The sequence below is a fragment of the Falco naumanni genome, chromosome 13 (genome assembly GCF_017639655.2).
Source record: "Falco naumanni isolate bFalNau1 chromosome 13, bFalNau1.pat, whole genome shotgun sequence".
Lineage (NCBI taxonomy): Eukaryota > Metazoa > Chordata > Aves > Falconiformes > Falconidae > Falco > Falco naumanni.
Window position 1 is genome coordinate 16,823,696 of NC_054066.1, and position 23,685 is coordinate 16,847,380.

Here is a 23,685-nt window from a genome sequence, read left to right on the forward strand (position 1 = left end):
AGTGGGGCTAAGATAAGCGAGGAGGTAGAAAGTATTGCACAGTAACAGGGGACAAGCCAGAGGACCTCTAAGCAGGATTTTCCTGTGGAGTCTCCTGCACTGTGTGCTGTTCTCAAAACTGTAGAGCAGCAATCCTTTGATGAGATTGAAAACGGGAGTGGTTTGGGTTTGGTTTTTTCCCCCATGTGGTCCATTTCCTGATGATTTGATGAATGAGGGCATGAGGAAAGTGTGAAAAGTTGTATGCAGGAATATCTTATTACAACTTTTAATAATAATAATAAAAATAATCCCAACTAAATGCAGTATTTTTGAGCATTTTTTCCACCACCAGAAGTTTGATTTTAATTAATTGTTGAAATGGTGAGTTTTTCTGCAGCCGAGAATAACCTCAACTTTTGCCCTTGGAAATACTTATCAGTGAAATGCAGGTCCAAGAGAAGCCCTGGAAGATGAACTCTTTATCTGTCGTCGTCAAGGAATATAAATAAAAAGAAGTTTTGTTCCGTAAGTCGGCAGATGCGGGGGATAGCAGAGCGCTGTGCTGCATTCGTGCCTGGCTCAACGTGCTCGCACTGCCACGCTCACCCCGCCGGCGGCCCTGGGGGCCCTGCCCAGCGCTGTCGGTCCCTGGGCTCAGCTGGGCACGGCCTTTCCTCGCCCCTCTCCGGTGGGCCGGAGCCCCGGGGCACATTCCGCACCAGCAGCCCGCTCCCTGCTGCGCCTTCGCCAGCGACTGTTGGACGAGGTCAATGAGCGGGGACTGAGCGTACCACGTCCGCAGGGAGCGCGGCTTCGGGCACCCTGGAGCAGCTACGTGACACGGCAAAGGGTGGGCAGCGGCTGGCACAGCCCTCCCCTGCCCTCCCTGAACCGAGGGACCCAGCACGGCCGCGCTCAGCCAAGGGAAGCCGAGGGCAGGCAGGCAGGGGCTGATGCTCAGCCTGCCTCCTCAGGGGCAGCAGGCTTTCCCCCCCGGCGGGAGGCACAAGCTGGTGGGAGGCTCGGGCTGCTGGAATCACGCCGAGCCTGGCTCGATAAAAAGGGGAAATAAATTCCCAGGCAGGATTGTGAGGGAGGGTTGTGCACCGGCAGCCGGAACGCCGCCAGGCTCCGCACCGCACCGCACCGCGGGGAGCGCAGCGCCGTGCCCGCGGCCGGGCACAGCCCCCTCGTGTGGCCATCCCGCGCCACTGCAGCCAGGCCCGCACCCGCCCCTCGCAGGGCCGGGCCGGGCCCGTTCCGCACCCAGCAGGGACAAAGCGATGCTTCTCCTGTTTAAAGGAGCCTGCTCTAAGATTCCCCGAGCCTTTCTCTCCGTCTGCCTCTGGGTCTTTCTGCCTCTTCTGAAGACTCGTGCCTTCCTGCCTGCCTTTCCCATGCGTTCAAAGCTTTATAAACTCATGAGCCTCCCATAACTGGTGGGTGCCACACGGACTTACATTTGATCTACCCTCTTCCAAAAGTTTCTATTGTGTTGCCAAGCACCACACACATTGTATTAACTAAGGGGTTCAATCTATTTAACAGCTTTTACACTTCAAAAGTCATTATCTGGTCTCTAAAGGCAACGGTCCCAGCTGGTACAGGAATACACTGTTAACTGTTGTGACACACCAATTCTCCACAGTTGTGTGCATGACAGTGATAGGGTGCTCAGTCCTCTGTTTTACCCCTCTTACCCCTCTTCACAGCCTCTGCCTATTTCCTTACTGTGTACTGCTTCCTTACAGCCTTATCACTGTTTCATAGCACCCATCTCATCTTCGGTCCTGCTACTGGTAGTATCTGACTATAGATGCAGCGAGCAAGGCAGCTCAGATGGTTCTAATAAATTAGTCAATCCCAAACTTTAAAGCTAATCGGCTCCCCCAAAGTTACAGTCTCAATGAACAACTGCAAATGGTGCTGATGATGCCGGGAAAGGAGAAATTTTGTGCAGTGTGTCACTCATTTGCATGAGCTCATTATTCAGCGACAAGCTGTTAGGAAACTTGGATGATTTCCACCACAATTTCCCTTTCTTGTGTTTTTTTCTTTTTGTTGTTTTTTTTTTTTCCTTGTACTGCACAGAGGATGAAACAAGATTTCCACCCAAAAAGCATAAGACAAATTGGGAATACCATGTACTTTTGCAAAAAAAAGGCATTGCAGTTTCAAAAATGACCTTGGAAAAGGAAGAGGTGCTAAAAAGCAAAGAAAGAATGAGCTGATTTTGATTTGTCGAAGAGATACACAGAACAGAATAGTTATACTCAAGGTTTTAAGAATTTTGTATTTTGTCACTTTTGGCCACAGTCAAGAAGCCCTAGTAGCAGACTGGGTGGATAAATGGAAAAACAACAAGAAAATATTGCAAAACTCCATTTGAAAAAAAAATACTTGTAACGTTGACTGGCCCTTGTGAATACTTTCCAGATTAAGCTTTAAGCATGCTACTAAATACTTTGTGGCATTGGGGATTCCATCCAAAGGAAGACAGTTACCAGAAGAAGGCAACAAGACAGTTAAGCTCTTTCAGATACAGCAAACAGCCCCTTGAGCTTTGCCCCAAACTCACTGGCTCTCCCCAGCCACAGCAAGCATCACTGCTTAGCCCTGTTATAAACACGCTTATCTTCAAACATGTACTGTGAAGGTATTGCTGTGCTACTGTATTGATTAAAACCTGGTTTATCATCAGTTGATTGAGGTCTTGAAGCTCATTCTACTGTCTGCCCATTTTCATGATGTGTTCTTTATCTTGCTATTCAGGTTGTGCACACCGCCATACCTTCTTTTTTCACCCCAGCCTCGAGAACACCCAGTCCTGCCCCTCTGCTTTTGAACCTCGGGCATGTTTTCACTTTAAATAATCCCACAATCAAAAAGGCAGTCTTAAACTGAATGTTAGCTCACATCAGTGGAAAGAACTGGACTAAAAAATGCATATGGTTGAATGTTCTTTGTTAGCTCTCTGGCACCATAGGGATAGATGAATAGTGTATGTATTATTCATCACAGCTGAAGGACTGCACACCACGCAACAGAACAATTGCTGAAGAGATGCTGGTACCCTGATCAAAAGCACCTCTCAAGTGACCAGTAAACCTGCTGGTGGCTAAAGCTGACCCATATGTAGCCAGGACATCTACCAACAGCTTTCTTCTGACTTTATCATTATAGTAGGAGCATCTAAGAATTTACCTCTGTTTGCCTTTAGCATCCACAGAGGCTGAAGAAATTCTGTCAATTGGGGAGCCAAATCCTGGGAAACTTCTTTTCTTCTTGGTCTCAGTCACCTCATTCTCCAGAGACACCAGCTCATCAAGAAGGAACAGTTTGGCTGCCAGGCTGGTGGCTGACTTCTCTTCACTGGTGATGGGTTGTGCTCCTATGCCCAGAGCAGCTGAAGGGTCCAAAGGCTGCAAAAGAAAGTGGGGATGTTTGCTACTGCTCAAGTTCCAGAAAAAACATTTCAACCAGTATCACAGCAGCACTCCTATAAATACATAATCACTAAGATACTGAACCTGGGACCATGTTTTAAAACAAAGTTCCTTCTGTGAAACATGGCCATTTTCCACCCACAGGAGTTTGACATAAAAAAATTGGAGGTTTTTTTGTCTTTTTTAATAGAATTAAACTCATCTTCATTATTATTACAAGAATTATCAAAATTTCTTATTTCACAAAGCCTGTTTTTGCAGGCCAGCCCACTATCCCTATCTCAGCAGTGTGATTAGTATCACTTACAGCATGAGCTGAGTAATTTAATCTCATTTAAAAATGCAATCAACATTATCCAATATCCATACTGATAATTTTCAGGAAACTGATTTTCAGTTTTTAAATGAATGCTAATAAATAGTAATGAAAACTTATACAGAATTTTCCATCCAAAGCTGACGAATGAATTGTTATGCAAAAAATATCCCAAAATAAACTGGCTCAGCACTGACATCCAAAGAATTTATACAGTAACAATATGTGGGGCGGAGGAGAGTATGTTGCACAACACAGTACTTTGAACCTTGGTTATGACATTAGGCTTAAACCTTTTCAAAGCCAAACTACCTCGCTACCCAGAATAGCTGAGAATATTGAGGTCAATCAAGACAGAAATGAACCAAATCAAAGTGAAATAGTTGCTTTGCAAATAACAGAAAAATATAGGGCAGCAGATAGTCTATGAAAGCAGGTGTTAAGCTCAAATAATTTTCTCTTCAGATGAAATGTTTGTCTTCTTGCTCCACTTGATCTTCACAGACTTAATAAAAAACTTGGTTAGAAATTTCTGTTTATATGCCTTGAAGTAGGCTTTCCTCTATCCTCAGAGGCACGCCACTGCCTGTCTTGTTCATATACAGTGGATTTAGCACAAACATAAAGGAAGCCATCACATGGATGATGTAATATGCTTGTCTCCTGTGGCCCACACCATAGCTGTGGTGGTGATGTTTTCCACTACTGATGGGTGGCACATACACCCTGTCACTGGTTAAAATTGTGATCTTTATATAAGGAGGAGCACACAAATGATGTAGCACTGTCAATACTTTTCTAAAGGATCTCATATTGTCCTCTGACTTTACTTTTAATGAGTCTCAAGTGCACTGAGCAATCCTTTCTGTTCCCTTTCAGGGTTATAAAACTTTCATAGAGGTTTGCAAGAAAATTATGCCTTTGAAAAAAGACTGAACTCTACCCTCTGGTTAGTGAGGATAAATATCTACACTAACACTTGAAACTAGAAAGTCAAAAATAGCCTCTGCTCTTGAGTACTTTTTGTCTTAAAAATTATATAATAGAATTGTAAGAAGTAAAGAGACAGGTAAAATGGTAATCAGAAGCAGACAACAGTTGTCCTATGGTGAACCACTGAATGAAGTACAACTTTTACAGATAAGCAGAGATAAGTGTGGGGTGCAGGGGGTACAGTGGAGGGTTTAAAAACTTATGAACAGCAGAGAAGTGAATAAAGACTGGTAATTTTTTCCTCAAGAAAAAGAGCTCCTCAGTCCATCCAATGAGGTCACCAGATGATGGATTTAAAATAAATATAAGGAGCTACTTTTTAAACACAGCACACAGATGAAGTGGAACACATTACTAAAAGGCATACATGTCTTTTAAAAAAAAACCAAACCACTGTTTTTTAAACTGTTTCAAAGACAAATTTCAGGCCCATCAGCAGCTAAAACATGCCCTGGTCTAGTGCAGGTCCCTGGATCAGGAAGGCTCTGAAGTCATTCTGTTCTTGTGTTCTTTTAACAAAGATCTATCATTGCCAGAGACAGGATTCCAGGTCTGTGTTGCACCAGAGCAGCAGCTGCTGCAGCACTGATGCGGGGAGTGGTTCCCCCATGCCCTATGTTCTATAACAAGTATTATTTTGTATAATCAGGGCATGTTTACTTGAAGAGAGAGCAAGGTAGAAGGATCCATCAGTATTTTTCAGTGTGCATCTAACAGCTAAGCTGATCTTTAAAACCTATGCAAAGACCCTACAGCCAAACAGTGTGTTAGACTCCTAAATCCTTGATTTTTTTTGTATGGCACGAAACCCTTACAAACATACCTTTCCTGCCAAATCTGCTTCATGTCAAGATGACATAAAAACAGAGAACACAGTAGAAGTATTTTCAGGTGCAACCCCTGCATATCGTCCTGGATGAAACATGAGACAATTCTCCCGTTTCATCTGTTGCTTTCCTTTGCAAGCTTAGGCAAGGTACTCCGCTGCTTCCATCTCCTGGTCTGTTCTGTCTCCTTTGATTTGTAACTTTTGTGCAGGTGGTCTTCTCTTAAGGATCTCCTTATGGCTTCTGAAAGCTCTGGACTTCTCATGCTATTATTTGTCTTTAAGAAGAATGAAACCTTCCCTACAGTGCCAGAGGAGTTTACTTTCCCTGCAACCACCACCTCCTTCTCCTCATCAGGAAGTTCTCTATCCAAAATCACTAGACAACGTTTTAGCACACACAAAACCCCATGATGTTTCAGCAGAGGCTGCATGAATCTAGGTGAGACTGTCCTGTCCTCCCAGCCATGCTATTTGTATCACTCTTCACTAGGTGCCTCCTTTGCCCTTGCAAAGTCAATACTGGTCGCTCACCTTCCAACACTGCTTGGATACTGTGGTGTCTTCCACACTCTGTAGCCAAGAACAACCCGAGGAAGAGCAGGGTTACATGACAACCACCAGAAACATTCACCTACCTCTGGAGCTGCCTTGGCGAGGAGCACTGAGCTAGAGTGCCACTGCAGCAGGGTAATCACAAGGGCCAAATGCACCACAACAAGCTGGAACTGCAGCATCTGCAAAGGAGAGCGATCTGTTAATGACTTTGCAGTTGCAGTCCCAGAGGAACCTTGCTCCAAAGGTCTTAAAGAAGTGAAAGCAAAGGGAGAGTCTGTTCTCATGGCTGTTAATATGTTTTCTTTTATAGAGTCACTGCATAACACACAGCAAACAGATAGTGCCAGCTGAATGCTCTTCACCTTTAGGTGACTTTGCAGATTACTCTGTCTCCAGGTCCTGCCCCAGAGTGTAATTCAAGCCTGATTCTTCCATTCTTTGCTGACTCTCTGCTTGGCAAAAGCAGAAATAGAAAGGATGTATAAAGATATTTCTATGATGTAAAATAGTTGTTTTATCCTATTCTATCAGGCAGAAAACACATGGTAAAAACCATCTGGCTTTGTACTTTCCCCACCCCACCCCACTACAAAGGAGAAAAGCCATAAAAGCATTTGGAGTCCAGTTTTAAAAAGTAAAGATACAGTTTCAAGAAACAGCACTACAAATATTGTATCTTGCTTGGCTTTTAAAAATATTTTACATGTGTCTCTGTTATTTGGTTACCCCATTTTACAAACATATATATATACATGCATATATAGTCTGTCAGGGATCAGTAGCAAGGAAGAAAGCCGCTGGTTATTCTGTAGGGGTGAAGCAGACTTGGTTCACGGGAATCAAAGGACAAAGTCAAAGCAGGAAACCAGGTGGTACCACTGTCTGTCAGTCCGATGGCAACAGCCATTGAAGTCAGACAAGGGTCTGTCTGGGTGTTTTTAAAGCTGTAACCCTCTACAATGTATATTTTTATATGTGGGTGTGCATTGAAGTTTTAAGTAGTAGTCTGCTACCTTCACAGGTAACCACATCCTGATTATTTGGATACGGAGACATAAAAATAAGTGGCAAGGTTAAAAACACATGTTTATTATGGTTAAGGTCTGTGCTGGTATTCATTCAACCTAATGACCAAAGAGCTAAAAATAGTGACTGGTACACTAATCAAAATAAACATCAAGGCACCTGCAACACAAAAGACATTTGATTAACTGGTCAGAACTCGACGCCAGTGAAATTAGAAGCGGAGGAAAATGTAAGGACTTAAAGCTTGGCTCCAGTTCCAATGGAAATGAATAGCTAAGCAGCAATGTCACTGGTTTAAAAGGGAGAAAAACTTAAGTCCAGCAAGATCCTGTTGTGCTGATTTTCATGCGGTGAAGGGAACAAAGTGGGAGAAAGAAGCAGGGTTGTCCCAGTGGAGCAGTTTAGCTCTAGAAAAGCATTTGCAAAACTAAGAGTGTGATAGGACTATGTAAACATAATTAAAAATCCCACTGTCTTCTGCCAGCCCGAGACTTAGCTTTCCACCTTCAGCCCTGTCATAGGATCTTTGCTGTTAAAAGCAGTTGTTGCTTCTTCTCCTTGAGCTCATCTGTTGCAATTGGTAACCAGAGCCCTCCTGCTTAAAGGGGCTTTCCCAGCCATGCACTGGTTATTACTTCACCCCACCCACATTTTAACCTTGACCCTTTCCAAGACAGACCTAAAGCGAAGCTTGACAGTACTTTTTACTGAAGGAGAACAAGTAAAGCTCGGACAACCACATGGACCTTTGCAAGATGTCACCTCTTGTATTGAGTTTCCATCCTTCTGGAAAACTCTTGACATATCTCTATGAGATTGGGGTATAATTCCATGTCTTTAGTATCTCAGAGTCTGGTCTGGTGTTGTTCAACATAAAATATGGTATACCCTTCACTAAATGTAATTGCCAAGTCTGAAATTCAGACATATTTATGCATTTTAGTGATATTTTAGTTTGAAATGTGTCAAAACTAGAATTCCTCATATAATTGCATATCTTTGTTGCAGTTCCAATTAAAATAAAATTGAAGATAAGAGAGAGAACATTATTCTACCTTATCAAAGCAGGATAAACATTCAAAACTTTTTCCTAGGAATCTGTGCAGAGCCATTTTCCCAAAAAAAGGTCACAAGCAAGCAAAATTCTTTACCAAACAGAAACTGTTAAGTCTCCAACATCAAGCCAAAGGACTTAAAAGATGTTTTTCTTTTAAAGAAAAAAACCCAAAAAACAAAATGACATCCTGAAGATAAGTGGGCTGAACAAACCCCAGACAGCATGCAATTCATCACCAAGCTCCAAACCCATTGCCTGTCAAAAATGGTAACAGCTATCATTGTTCTTACCCATTTGAACTATCATATTTCACATTACTGTGGAGATTACTCTGCAAGTATAAATCACAAGAGCTTTATTTTTCTTGCTGGCCTGTTAGCGAGAGAACTGAGGCAAGACATCATGCCTTGCACTGTAATCTTTCACTTCAGCTGCCACTATATATCGATGACTATGGTCTGCCTGTCGCAACGCCAACAACAGGGCGTGCTGGAGCTCCCCTGCCACCGAGGACCTTGCTCTTGCAATGAGCACGTTGTGGCTGAGCCCAGAAGCCCTTGGGGTGTTGTGCTGTATGCTCCTAAGCTGACCTGATGCAAAGCCAAGGCATGACTATTGCATAAGCACTGGGAAGCTCCTGGCAGTACCTATTAGGACTCCAGTCCTTCTGCTATATAAGCACTGGGATGGTACTGGTGAGCCTCCATCACCTGTTAGCCATGAGGATCTCTCATGCAGATTCGAACCAGCTGGGGGAAATCACAGCTGTGTCTGCAAGCCAGTTACCGAGGTATTTTGTTGCTGCTCCAGTGCCACAAAATAGAATATTAATTAAAATATAAATAAATATAAACATATGACATATTAATATAAGATAAATGAAATAAATTCTTATAAAATAAAAGTATTAATATAAAAACAATGCTTGTGGATAATATTTTGATTATTATCTTAATCAAATGTACCACCAAGTCCTGACACTGGCCTCACTAGCCTTGGATTCGACACCTGATGGGAATCTACCTCGGCCAAAAAAAATTATGATGAATGAGTAGCTTACCAAAAGAACAAACTTAGAGATGGCTTGTGTGAAGCTCTGAGAATAAGTCTGCTCCTGCTGAAACAAATTTGCCCTACTTCTATACGTTGTAGGATGGATCCTCTGATTGTATTTGTTAAAACAAAGCCAAAAATATGCCCGTACCAGTTGTTCTAGTGTTTTCAGAAACAACTAAGGGACCATGTACATCTCAAGTGTAATTTTCTAGTCATGTAAATATCAAAGAAAAGGGAGAAAAATCAAAACAAGTCCCTTCCTCAGAAAAAAAAAAAAGCAGTGTCCAGAAATAGGTTAGAGTGGTGGCTTTGATCTCATCCCACAGATAAGATACGGAGCACTTCTTACATACTGCTTTCTAAAAAGATACCAAAGGAAGACATTGAAGTATGGGACTTTGGCAAAATGAAATGTAAGCAGTCAGTGTCAGGCACTTCATGTTATTAATAATGTGTTTCCTGGAGTAAATGCACATTTTTTAACAATGCCATATATTCTATTAGATACACATTACAGATACTGTCAACATCTAACAATGTAAATTTCCCTTTATTTTCAGTTTCCAAACTATGTAGATAAATAGATGCAGGTAGGTTTCATCTGATGTAACCAGAGATAACTTAAAATTCCGGAACTTATACAAGAGGCATACACCTAGTTATTCTTAGATAATGCCTAGGTATTTCTGCATCCCAAATGAAACATTTTGTCAGACAGTATTTCAACAACAAGGCTGTCCACTTTCTGAAAATGAAGTTCCTTAAAACTTTCTCCAGAAGACACTTCAGATTAGCCATTGGCTTTCAAAGTCTTCTTTTCAATAATTGCATTCACTCTAACAATATGATTTCCAGCGTTTGGTCCTGATGTGTTTTCGTATCACCATGCTAGTCATCTTTGCCTGTGTTTTACTGAAGTATCTATTATAAATGCTGATTCAGGTACTGATAGTTGCACTTTTGGCAGATGCAGATGTGGTCAGAGGATGCTGAAGTATACAACTTTCTACCATCTGTACTCAGATAAAACAGATTCAGTGATGGTTTAGTCCCTGCAGGGCTTGACTAGCCTCCGCACTGACCCTGCCCACAGAAAATGCAACATTTTTGGGAGCAGCACAGAAATTACATGGCTCATATAGAGAAAGGTTGAAAATGTGGCCCTACAGTTCCCTTGCGAGTTTGGAAAGTGTACAAATGAACACAGACTTTTGGGGTACATTTGCTTAATAGACAGAAGGGTGATTTGGGAAAAAATTAACGGACAAAGGTGGACAAACACTTGTGGAATATCAGTCAGTTGTGATCCTTGTCTTTTTATTTCAATAAAGAGCATGAAACCGAACAGCCATGCAGAACAAACGAGGACACTTTTCCTTAGAATGGGCAGGAAGGAGACAGGCTTGACATCTTGCAAAACTGTCTACACTGTGTAATAACCCCATTTTTAGCAACAGATTTTAGAAATTAAAAACCCCGAACTCACATCTATACCATCTATACCATAAAAGTAGGAGACCATGAAGCAAGAGACACAAACAGAAGCAATAAACCCCATCTAGAAGCCTAGGGACTACTAAATAAGAAGGATGCTATGAAGTGTAAGAAAATGTCTCTTAATAGGAAGAACCTATTTATACTTTTCCTAAGTAAGAAAACTGAGCAAGCTGCAGTATTCCTGGTATGCACAATGGAAAAGAAAACACTATTAGACTATTCTTCATTGCCATCTCTCAACTCTACAGTATTTATATATGTACTGACTGAACATGCCAACTTCTCTTAACATTTCTAGCAACTTTACATTTAGCTGTCTTCATCTTTAGCATAAGAACTAAGAACTATTCATTGTTAGAGTGCCATCTTCAGCATTTAAAGTAAAATTAAGAAACCTTTCTATCCATAAAAATTATCAAGAAAGATATTGTATTTTTCTATATTAGAACTATCATCTCCATTCCTAACAGCACTGGAGCGATATGTAAAAGTTCTTCATACCTGGTATGAAAAGTATATTAGCAGAATACGTTATCAATACAAAAACATAGGCCATTTAAGGTCTAGTAAAAATATCCTGTAAGACATGCCTTCAAGATAAGCTTTTAAGAGACAAGAATGGCATTGGGATGTCTTCACAAGACTCAAATACTGATGCTGATTTACTGGATAAATGCTTAAATATTCTGATCAAAAGATGTTAGTTGAAGGAGAAAACTCTTGGTGAAGATGCACTGCAAATGGAAATTAGAGAGTAATCTGTTGCTCTGGGTTGACTAACAAGAAAGGAAAAGCTGCAAGCCCTTGCAATCTTTGCCAGGGTCAGGCAAGAGGGCTCTTACAGCCCTCTTGGTTGGTTCAACCAACCTGGTGGTATGGTTCAAATTTTGTAATTTGCTATTTAAGAAGCCTGGAGAGGTACACTTGTCATTCATTTGAAGAGTGAAAATGAAGCCTTAATCTGCTGAAATCAGTGAAATCAGGTATTTATAAATAGTGAAGAACACCTCGTCTAGCCAGATAGATTTTTGCAGTTTTCCCATCTTTAACACCACAGATTTGCTTGATTTGGGTTTTGTTTGGGGTTTGGGTTTTTTGTTGGTTTTATTTTTGCCTATTATGCCTCATGATATTCAAAGTATTTTACAAGAAAAGTCGGTTGAGCTGCATTTTCAATACAGAGCTCTTGTGAGCAGAAACAGATAAATGTAATAATTTGCCCCAGGTTTCCTGAGTGAATCAGTGGGCAGGGGCAAAAAATGTCCCCACAGCTTCTCAGCTTTCAGCTCTGCAGTCCCCATGAGAGGGTGGTCATTCCAAGCTGAAAAGACAAGTAAGGAAAGCTAAAGGCACTGTGTGTTTGTGCTTCAAAAATCAGTGGATTCTGGACTTCATTGTAGCCTCTGGACATCTAAACCAAAGGTTATTCACATGTATTTACTTGTACAACTCCAGTCTGGGAGGCAAAAAGAAACATTGAAATAGTTTTGAACTCAGAATGGAGAAATTACAATGGCTATCACTGAATCAGTCTGCCTTCATGTACAGTGGTACAAAGCTGAAGTAGTCAGATCACTGGATAATGCTAATTACTCTGTTAGAATAATCCTGCAAAAACATTCCTACGCTATTATTGCAGGAATGTGGCAGAATCCAGATCAACATTTATCTAATAGGAGATATAATAAAACCCTTTTGCAAATCCATACATTGAATGCTTTCCCTAAATCATTTATCTTGTGTTTTACAATATATTACATGCAGCAAACTTGTCTACCACATATGGTGTTTAGTAATGCAAAGGAACTATTCTGTCATAGCTCTTCAGCTTATTTTAAGAAGTAATATGCATTTGACAATAACATATACAGTGGAAAATCCATAACAATATAAACAGACAGCAGTTTACTGCAAGGCACTGCAAAAGCAGTGAAAGTAACTAGTCATGGTTGTAAAATGCACTGACACATCTTGTTTAAATATTGGCTGATTAACTGAAGGATATAAGTTTCCACTGAATATTACTAGTTCAGTTTTAGTACCAAAAATACTAAGTGATAAGCATCTGGCTATCTTAATCCCAAACTGAAAAAAGAAGCTGTGCTTTTCCCATCAGACATGGGCACGTGTATACCTTGTGCATGCCTGTTAATACAAAAAACTTGAAAAAAAAATAGAAGGAAGAAAGCACAGAGGGAAGAAAGTTTCCATAAACAGAGCAGAAGACACAAAAGATCCCCAGCCCATCTCTGTCCTCACTCCTCTTACCTTGCATTGGAAACAAGCAATTCCAACCTTAAGGGTCCTGCTATGTTCTTCCCCCTAACTTATCCCTAATGTTCAGCTTTCTTTCAGAGTTTTTATAGTCTCTGCTGTAGGCTACAAACTCCAATCCCTGCCTTTGCTTTCTCTTACATCATTTCTAAAGATTTTCCACTGATCCTTGCCCTAAACCTTTCTCTGTCCTGCACTCTCACACACATACTTGCCTCACATTTGTTACATTTATTGCTCTGATCAAGATGATTAGTTTGTAATTAAAGGTCTAATTTAATTTTTTTGTTGGCTTTTTCCTTTTTTCTTTCAAGATTCAGACAGCCATGGGAGTGAAAAGATTTTCAGCAGCACCACCATTCCTCTAACCTCTCATTTTTGCAAACTGCAGTACAGAAACCTGATGTCCTGAATTTTATTTTATTTTTTAAACTTTATTTCTCAGGAAAAACAGGAATAACTTTAAGAGGACTGCATTAACTTCAGGAAGAAATTAATTAATGCATTTTTAGTAGACTGATACTACTGTAAGGTAAGCATTAGAAAAGGAGTGTGTTTTGTAAAGCAAGTCAGAAGAACTTAAGTCTTTCAAACAGTTCATTTCAGCTTTTGAAATGATTGTGAAGTGTCACCTGTGAAGCTGCCTATCTTCTCTAGGCAGTGCCAGAGGATCTATCTCTTTCCCTGCTTACCTCACTAGAATAAGACTATCTTCTATTTTGCCCCTTTTCTTTAATCTCAGTTTTTAATTGATTCACACAGCAATTGTAGACCCATTTTGGGGTCTAAAATTCCAACCTGTGCAGACTTCTTAGCAGTTAATTCATAGTTACTTTGTTCTCTAAATAAACAGGCATAGTACTTTCTAAAAAGTTTTTACTCTTAACTTGCCAAAGCTCTTCATACAAGTGACGGATAGTAAAAGGAAATTTCAAATGCAGCTCTGCAATAGGTGGGAAAAATATGCCAGCCAGGGAGAAACAGCCTCGATTTCATTATCTGTCTTGATCAGAGTGATTAGAGAGAGAGAAGACTTTAATTGTATTGTAACACAGCTCATTTCCCAGATGAAGACGGCGACAGAATTTTGCAGAGCTGACATCAAGTGCCAAATCAGGATAGTTCGTTGCAAAGCGCTTTTTTGCCACGCTCCCTGACTGAGGGATCAGTGTGGGGGGAAGTCAATGGAGAACGAGAAGCTGGGTTTGATCATGAGCACAACACAAATGTTCGGCCCCAGAGAACAAGGAGAGGCAAAGCAAACTTTTCAGTAGCATCTCCCGGCACGGGCAGATGTGGGAGTACGGCCGAGCGTAGTGCTGCAGAAATAGGCATTAGCCCCATGAGCACCCACACCAGTGTCGGGCTGGGGCAGGCAGTTTGGGACTCCCTTCCACTTCAGGGCACGAGAGAACAGCGGTGGCAGCTGCAGAGGTCCAGAAGAGCTCTGCGGGCGCTCGGGCAGCAGCAGAATCAAAAGGGCAGAGCCAAACAATGCCAGCCGAAACACGGCTGAAAACGCTGCTGCTGGAAGAGAACTGGGCTGTGCTCCATTTTACAGTACTACCTGCATTTAGCCGGTGGCTGGCTGCTGGAAGCTCAGGGACACAGAAGTACTTGACTGATGTGTATAAAACACATGCGCAGGATCTCAGGGGAAAAAAGATAATCATGATCTAACTACAAGAAATTATTAGATTTATGGGGTATCTTTGCTACATATGACCTGAGGTGTTGCCAACCAGCTACAGCAATTCTAGGTGCTCGGTTTCTTTCTCCTTTTTTCTGTTGGAATGACACAAGGTGGTCCTCATAGGCATTTACTCCCCTCGGAAAGTTTTTACAGGTCCCACCTCAAGCTCTTTAAGCAGGACCTCTGCAGGACTCCCTTCGGTCACCACGTTTGGTGTGGATGAGGCTGGTAGGAGACATGGGCTGTGCCACTGTGAGCGAGCTGACAGCAGACAACTGGATGCTGGTAAGGTAGGTGTTGCAGTATTTCACTACACAGGGCGAAGCTGCAGGATGTCTGGGGCTCAGCTGGCCAAAGCTTAGCACCTTGCAAGAGTGAGTGGGACAGTGGGCTGCAGGAAAAGCAGGAGGAGAAATGCAGCCATATTGTCATCTCCTTTGACTACAAGAGGATGTCTAAGACCTGGGATTAAAACTTGCTTTTAGGCTCTCCACTGATCGGTGATCCTGTAACAAAGCTCCAGCCACTTTTGTACTACCTGGACCTACTGTCAGGTTGTGGCTCTTCCTTTTAGATGATTAATACACGTTTCTTACATTTCAAAATAAATTTGTCTCTGTGCTCTTCCTACAAAAGCATGCAATCCGAAAGATTTCAGGAAAGGATGCTGATACACACAATTGTCATCATCTCTGACTGGGAGGTGTGAAAGACTCAGATCTGAGTAATTAGCCATCTTCATGGGCTGCTAGTGACCTTAGAATAGGACATATGCTACCAGCACAGTGTTCTTTTCCAGGGGGGGGAGGGAGGGGACACACACAAACAAACAAAAAAATCAAAAGAAGAAAAAAAGAAAGAAAAAAAGAAAGAAAGAAAGAAGAAGAAAAAAAAAGACTAGAGTGTTAGAGTGCTAACATTTAATTTCCTGCTCTTAAATTGTCTTAGATTTAGCAACAACTCACAAATACCATTTGACACCTTCTGGAGAAGGCTCATAAGGAAGCTTCCCAGATAATGAAAAAGGTGTATGGTGATTATTTAGCTGGCAGAGTGCCCAAGGAACAGACATCCTCAACACTACTGCGGTTTAATTATACTTATGGTATAATTAAGTTAGGGCAACAACGTGTTTGGAAAGAACCTTTGTTGTCTTAACCATAAATAAATAAACAAACAAACATAATCTGATTTTCTCAACTATGAAGACCAAAAAACAGGAAATTGGAGGAGATTAAGAACACAAGTCATAAAGCTTTTTGTTCTCTCATCCTAGAGAAAGACAAACCTGTCTCCCTGTTGCTCTCATGCTCTCGCTACTAATTTCTGCAATTCTTTCAACATCAGTTTGCAAATCACTTGATTTGTCTCAATGTTTTCCTTAATTCCTTTGGTAGACAAGTTCTTATTCAGAGAACAAGAGTTAGCAAGGGTTCATTTGTGTAAGTGTTGAGCAATCTTGCTCTTCACCAGCCTTGCCTGTGGAAACTGTATTTGGGTTTGTCAGACCTCATCCTTAAAATTTTAGGAATGACACATGAGTACACGTGCTTGCTAGTTTTTCTGTATCATACATCCAATCTTTTTCTTCTCCCACTTAAACATGCAGCAGTACTGTTACATCACTATGGTCCAAGGCACAGAAATCTCCTTCTATCATTAAGTTGTCCCATGGGAACTCTACCTGCCAGCCTCTTCAAATTACTTCTACAAACGGCTACAAATTAATTCAAAGTCAACCTTTCCACTGACCACTGATTCCTCACATAAGGTTGCACATTTGACACTTATAAATCAACATGAATAGTGTGGAGTCCAGAAGGTGTTATGGCCAAAGCCGTAGACCCATCCTCAGGCATTTCTGATTCAGCTGGCATGGAGTAAAGGCACGTGACATTCTAATTGCTATGATTATTCACAGTTTCACGAAACAGTGAGTGTATCATTAGAAACAGTCTAGTTCTGGGTTTAGGATGGGAAATAAAGACAACATTGAAGTTAGAAAAAGTGGATTTTTTTTTTCCAGGTTTGAAAGTTTTGCTCCAGTATTCTAAGAAATATTCCAAGAACTTTTTTGTTTTCAAATGAAAACTATAACTTTTGTTTATAAAGAGCCGATCTCTGTAAGTTAGGTTCTCAGCTGACACTGATTCATGCTCGAAGATAAACAACTGACGTATTCCAGATTACGGTGCCTTCAATCTATTTTTATTTCTTGAGACAATAAACTCTTCTGATAAAATTGGCCCAATTCTGACACCAGGTTGAAAATAGATTACCATTCCACCAGATTAGCCAACACTCAGCATTTTATAGCTGCATCACTGGTTCAGGGAGAACACCCAACACTGCTTTCACTACACTTACATTCATATCTTGTCTAAAGAAGGGGAAACATTTTAAAATAACTACCTCAGATTTTCAGTCAATATATAAGGTTGAATTTCAGAAACCAAACTGATTCCCACCTATTTTCATGTAGATATACAGAGCCAGAGAGCAGATGACCCACCGTAAGACAGAACTATGGAAAAGAGACCCTGCATTAACAATATGTATGCATGTTTGCCAACTGAAGGTACATTCTACCTTGAAAGAAAAAAACTACGTTAAGACAGCTACTTTAAAATCTGCAAGCTATCAAAGTAGCTTTTGCTGTGTCACTTCCATTTAAGATGACTCCTTGCAGCTAGATGGATTTTGAGAAGCAAAACCCACAAAGTGAAAGTACTACATAAAACTGAAGACAGTAACATTCTTCAGGAGTGTTAAGCTTCCTACTAACAGTTTCTATATATGTACTTTTAAAAAGTCCTTTGTGCTAGAATTAAGTGCTTCAGATAAGTGCCGGGTCATGACATGAAAGAATCCATAAAAAGCACTCGCAAAACAAAGCAAAAATCCCAAGCCAGGACAGTTTATTGAAATGCAAGCTTTTTCTGTAACAGTCATGCTATGACGCAGAATAATGTGTTTGGAAATAAAAAGGGCAGTTTATGTTTTGTGCCTGTGTCATTGGCTCCCAGCCCAAGATGCCTGCGAGGAGCGAAGATGGCCAAGAAGAGTGACAGGGCCTTTTGTGCCATGGATGGATAAAGTGGTCCCCAAGCTAATGGATGAGAGGCAATGAAGCCATACAAAGAGGTCTCAAAATACTAAGCAAATAGCACTAATTCTGGGCTGGTATCAGCCTGGTCTTTGCTCAAACTGGCATCACAGAAATAAAAATGAGTAGACTGTGTTTCCATCCCCTCTGGCTACGCTACTTGGAGTCAATGCTAAATATAAAGACAAACTGAGAAGCAGCCCCATCTTTCTGCACCAAGAGGGAAGACAGGGAGTGGTGCTGATGTTTTCAGGCTGCCTCCCTTATCAAAGACCTGTCTGCTGATGGCCCCTGTCAGTGAAACGAACTCTTTTTTTCACCCATGAATGCTTGTGGCATGGTACTTAAAGCACAGAGCAACAAAGTGTGCATCTCAGCTGCAGAGCACAAATTTTGGCTCCAGAGCTAATTACAAATGCGGCGATGCAGCACAGCACTGAATGCATAGCAGCAGCTGAAATTCAAAGACATGCTCACGAGAAGAAAAAACTTGTCTGTCCTGAAACTCTTTCTTGGCCTCACACTTTTTTTCGCACAACTGATCACCATTTCTGTACAGAGCTGAGAACCACTGGATTTGGTTCATTGGCATCATGAGAAATGATACAGAACAGTTAAAGAAAGCAACTAAGCAGCAAAATTATGACAATGATCTGGGGGAAAAGTGGAAGGTGAGTGATATTCTTCAGTCAGAGTACAGTGGTGTGGGAGCTGGGCAGGGCCACGCAGGACCACTCAGAACATCACAGGATGCCGCAAGAAACACTGCCACTAGTTTCTTACCTGACATGCAGGTAGAGGAAGATGAAGTCATGTGAAAGGTGGGGCTGGGCAGCTGCTTCTCCCTGGAAGCAATTCCTGCACCAAATGATGTTAACAGGGAAGGTACTGTCTCCCCATTCCTAGTAAAGCCGTCCCTGGGATGCTGGCTTGCACAGCGGGACCATTCTGTGCTGGAAGCTAATGAGAGTAAGCTGTTAGTGTAAACCTGGGAGTTCAGAGCAATTGATGCCGACCGATTTGATTCCCTTCCCTGTTTTGCTCTGGTTTAAATGTACTTAGTGATTGGTTCCTGCAAGGAACAGTACAATCAAGTGCTGTTCTAAAAGTGAAGTCTCTGGTACTTCTAAGAATTAAAGATCTCACAACAGTTTGTACATTCGTTGTAATGCTTGAGCAAATTCTGCTACGTTACTTCCTCTATCGCTTCAACTGGACAGAGACCTTCCCTTGTCAGACTCTGCACCCTTCTGCAGTGAAGGTGCAATTTGCTAAACAGCTGCCACATCGCCACTGGATTAATGCAGGATAATCCAGTAATCATGTCCAATTACAGCACAAACATTAATCAGTCGGTCACCGCCCCCTAGAGGCAGCCACGTTGCGGGCAGAGCTGCTTTGCGGCAAATGACTATCCGGCAGACTGAGCGCTTCGGCATGCAGCCGGAGGAAGGTATTTGCTGATTAGACCCACGTGCTGTTACAGGAACAAATTACCGAGTGCTGATTGTCAGCTCCTCGATTATTCCTTCCCTCTCTTGCCTGCGAGGTCACCCAGCTTGCAGCATTTTGCATTTGTGTATTTTGCAGTCAGGGGACAGATAGATAGACCACTATATGACACAGTTACAATAGAAAGCAGTAAAAAGAACACCCAGACTAAACTCTCTTTTGTTACAGCTTATTTTTCTCAAGCAATGTGCATAAAGCAGTGGCACAACTGCATAGACTGATCATGCCCACACAAAGCTGGATGTGTTGGTGTGACAAAAGCCACAAACCTTTATGTATAAACACAGCCATGCGCACTCGTTTCTTCCCCTTGACTGGAATAGCTAAGAATTTTTAAAGGGAAGAATACAAAAAGTAATGAATAGTGAGTAACCCACCACATAATCAAGTGATGAATATCCTGTATCTGGTGTGCAAAGACCTTGTTTGAATGGGTGAGTATTTATTTAAGGAGAAACAATCCTGTGAAGAGACTTAGCACAAGATCCTGGAGGCAGGAATAGCTCATGACCAGGATTCCCCAGACACATCCTCTTTTTTTCCAGCTGGAAATTCTGTCTAGGTGGAATTCAGCGATTTGTCACATTTTCTTCTGGCAGGCTGGCTGGATATGCTGGCTTGCCTGCATATGGAGGGATTCTCCAGGTATCCACTAATATGCATAGACCACGCGCACATGTGCAGCCCCATACCTGAACACATTTCTGTTGGCAACATCCAATCAAAAAGAGCAGACGTCCAGTATCCCAGTAACCATTGTGAACGTTATCCTGGGATTCAGGAGAGCTGTGTGCTGTTACAGAATCACAGCATGGTGGAGGTTGGGAGGAACTTCTGGAGATTGCCTAGTCCAACTCACCTACTCAAAGCACAGTCAACTAAAGCAACTTGGTCAGCGCTGTGGTTGGTCGAGTTTTAAATATCTCCAAGGATGGAGACACCACAACTTCTATAGGCAGCCTGTTCATTGCTCAACGACTCCCACAGTAAAAAAAAAAAAAAAAAAAAGAAAGAAAATCAGATGTTTAAAAGGGATTTCCTCTATTCAGGAATTTGCGCCTATTGCTTGTACAAGTACATCTTGTTGTACTTTTACTGGGCATCACTGAAAAGAGTCTGGCTCTGTCTTCTTTGCTTCCCCATCAGTTATTTAGATGCACGGATAAGATAACTTCTGCTATACAACCCCAGCTCTCTCAGCTTCTGCTCATATACATACACACAAGGACATCCTTCCAGCATGTCCACACCTCTCTTGCATTGGGAAGCCTAGCACTCCAGATGCATGCACACACTAATACAACCTTGGATGCTGTTGGCCTTCTTTGCTGCAAGGGCACTGCTCATGATCATGTCTCATGGTCAACTCACCCACCAGGACCTCTCAAAGTTGCTTTGAGATGCTCAGTTTGTGTAGGTGAATGGTGTTAGTCTCCGCTTCACTTCTGCTTTGTCTAGATGACCTTGGATTCACCTCTCTGAGCCTTACTGTTGGCAGTGTTGATGCTACTCGCCTTTGTAAAGAGATTTCAGACTTTGGTTGTGTGAGGGAGGTGTCATTTTCGTTTGACCTTCATAGGTAACTATCTTATCACCCTCTGTCAACATGTGGCTGTTCATATTGATAACATTCACCTCCATGTGGGCTTTTTAGAACGGCCACTATCCTGCTGCCCACATGAGTCAGATTTTATATAATTTACCTTCTCTGCTGCAGCGTCCTTCTTCAGGAGCTTGCACACGCATTATTCTACTACACTACAGGTTTAGAAGCTGAGACAGAATACTGAGCACTGTATAGCATTCTATGGCCAGGGGCTATAAAGTCCTATTCAGAACATTATGACATGGAAAATACCCTTTCATCTTACCAGGTTGTTTTTTTTTACTCTGTGGCTGTTGTATCCTAGCTTAGCCAAGAAACCAGGGAGAACGCCCGATTTTATTCCCACAGGTAGCGCAGGGCAGTGAAGGTTATCCAGTCCCTTCTGTACCCAACTGAACAATTTGTGCTTCATTAAAGCTGAGAGACTGCCAGCTTCAGAAAACTCAAGGTCCTAACATTGCCTGCTTATTCCTGCTGTGTGCATCCTTGTCCTCTGCATCATGCCAGCCACGTGGCCAGACCCTTCCCCTCTGCAGGCCAAGGTTTGTCTTTCATGAGGATCTCTGCTCTGAAGCAAACAGTATTCCTTTGTGGGTTTCTCTATCCCATCTGAAGTTACAGCGTCCAAGCACTTTGGAAATAAACAATGATTCATATATTTTCACAACACCTTCAGAGGCAAAGAAGCACAATTATCCCCTGCCAAACGTCAAAGCCCAGCTCCAAAAACGCAGGTTTGTCACAGCTCCGCACCATAACTCTTTCCCCAGTCATATGCAGCAGAAAGCAGGCTTGTGCCATGCGCAGCATTAAGTCACTCTAACTATAGGCACTGCTGCTGGCATACTAATGAAGCTGTATAAATCATTATTAATTCATGTGAGCAATGAATCTCTGGGCTTCAGTTACTCACACTGAGCTGGGCTGTGTCCAAAACCCACACACTGCCCTCCCGGAGACGTGGCTGCTCTCCAGAGCCTGTTCAGTCCCTCTCCCTACCTGTTCCCTTGCCTTCGCCTCCACATCTCACACAAGGACCTTAGAAGAAGGGACAAAACCACCTTCCTTCCACACGGCTGGCCCGTTTGTCCCAGGTGCGAATCAACTGGATCACATGCGGGAGGAGGCTGGCCCTCTACCTCTGTAAGGGCAGACATGCCGCATTTGTGCTTACTTTACAATTAGACTTGGAACCCAGGAGCAAGAACGTAATATAGTTCCTTATGTAACCATATATTTATTTTGGTTACGTGCGGCTTCAAGACAAATCTAAAATGGTGCTGGACCGTGCTGCTGCCCTCAAAAGAAGTTTGTCAGCAGAGTAACAATAATGTTCTGCTTCTGGAAATGATGTGCTGGGCTTTATGGTCAGCTTTTCGGTTTGAATGTGTTTTTTCCACTTTGATATTTGAGCCCTCCCCTCAAAGCAAATCCTTCGAGTGTGTACACGGCTCTCCAAGCAATGGTCATGGGAGGACATAGACAAGCGCAAAAAAAGATGCTGACGGCGTCTGAAAATGATTTGCAATCTTGTAGCCGCATGAGCTCAGTCGCATTAACATAGTGATTTAAATACTGTGGATGGCTTTTCTGAATGTTCTTTTAGAAATTTCTTATTGGATTTATTAGGCACCCAAAATATATTTCAAACCAACCAACCAGTGGAATGAAACAGAGCAGATAATACTGACTAAGCACTCCAAGCCCTATCTGGCAGCCCCAAATCAAGCACACTGCCACCGAGCACACAACTCCAGTGACCAGACGGGAGAGGATCTGGAACTGGGCTACTGAACTGTACCATGTCACAGAAGCTGGGACATCGCACCACAAGAGGATCCTTCATGAGTCTGAAGCATCCACACTCCCCACAGCCCAACCTCACTGTAGAAAAGCCTGGTTGTCTTTGGCAAAAAATGAGATTGTGAAGTTTTCAGTGCCTTGCACATCAGATGTGCTTAAGGTAAACACAGAAAGAGTGGCTGTTTGGTGTTTTTTTTTGTAAATACTGCCGCAAAATTATAAATAACAACATGTAAATAACATGTACATGATAAATAACACAACGAGCATTTTGAACGCAAAGAAGCAGCAGGCTGCTACTAAAAAAGGAACAGACTCTGCAACGCTGCCACAGATACCTTGGCTCTGCACACCCAGGGCGGGCAGAAACCCTCAGCGGTGCTGGGCCATGGCTCCATAGGGCTGGGGGATGCCAGGCTGCTGAGCAGTATGGGGCTGGTTGCACACAGATGTTACTGGGCACATCGTGATGCCACTGGTGTAAGTCCTGCTCTGAGACCTCCAACACTGTCAGGAGTAGGGAGTGCCCATTTCACCGAGAGATTAATTTGGTTCTCATTAGACCAAACAGAAAGCCAACAACCAGAAAAGGCAGCCAGCTACCAGGCAGACCTGGTCTTCTCATCCCAGACATGGGACTGGCTTCTACTCAGCCAGGTTATAAGTGGCATAACTGCTCTCAAGTCAATAGCCCTGATAACGGAGGGTGTTGTCATTGCACTGAAGTCAAGTGGAGCTATCTGTGATGTACACCAGTACAAACGAAACCAAAGCCTGGCTGCACAGACTGAACAGAGAGAAAAACCAGACCTTTCTTCTTCAAGGCTTTTATCACACACAACCACTACCTGAGGCACCTCAGTCCTGCCCTTCTCCCATCCCTTTTTTCCACCTGGTCCTGTAAGTTCCTCAGACCAAAGGCTGCCTTTTATTA

At 42.3% G+C, this 23,685-nt stretch overlaps 1 protein-coding gene across 1 annotated transcript in view; it reads right to left on the reverse strand.

The window, feature by feature from the left end:
- OSTN (osteocrin) overlaps window positions 1-23,685 on the reverse strand; it is a 104,306-nt gene that overhangs the window by 1,720 nt on the left and 78,901 nt on the right. The window contains exons 2-3 of the mRNA XM_040613890.1: window positions 6,202-6,300; window positions 3,187-3,404 (exon numbers count right to left, since the gene is read on the reverse strand). Of these exons, the coding sequence (XP_040469824.1) occupies window positions 3,187-3,404; window positions 6,202-6,300 (317 nt within the window). The remainder of the gene's footprint in view (window positions 1-3,186; window positions 3,405-6,201; window positions 6,301-23,685) is intronic.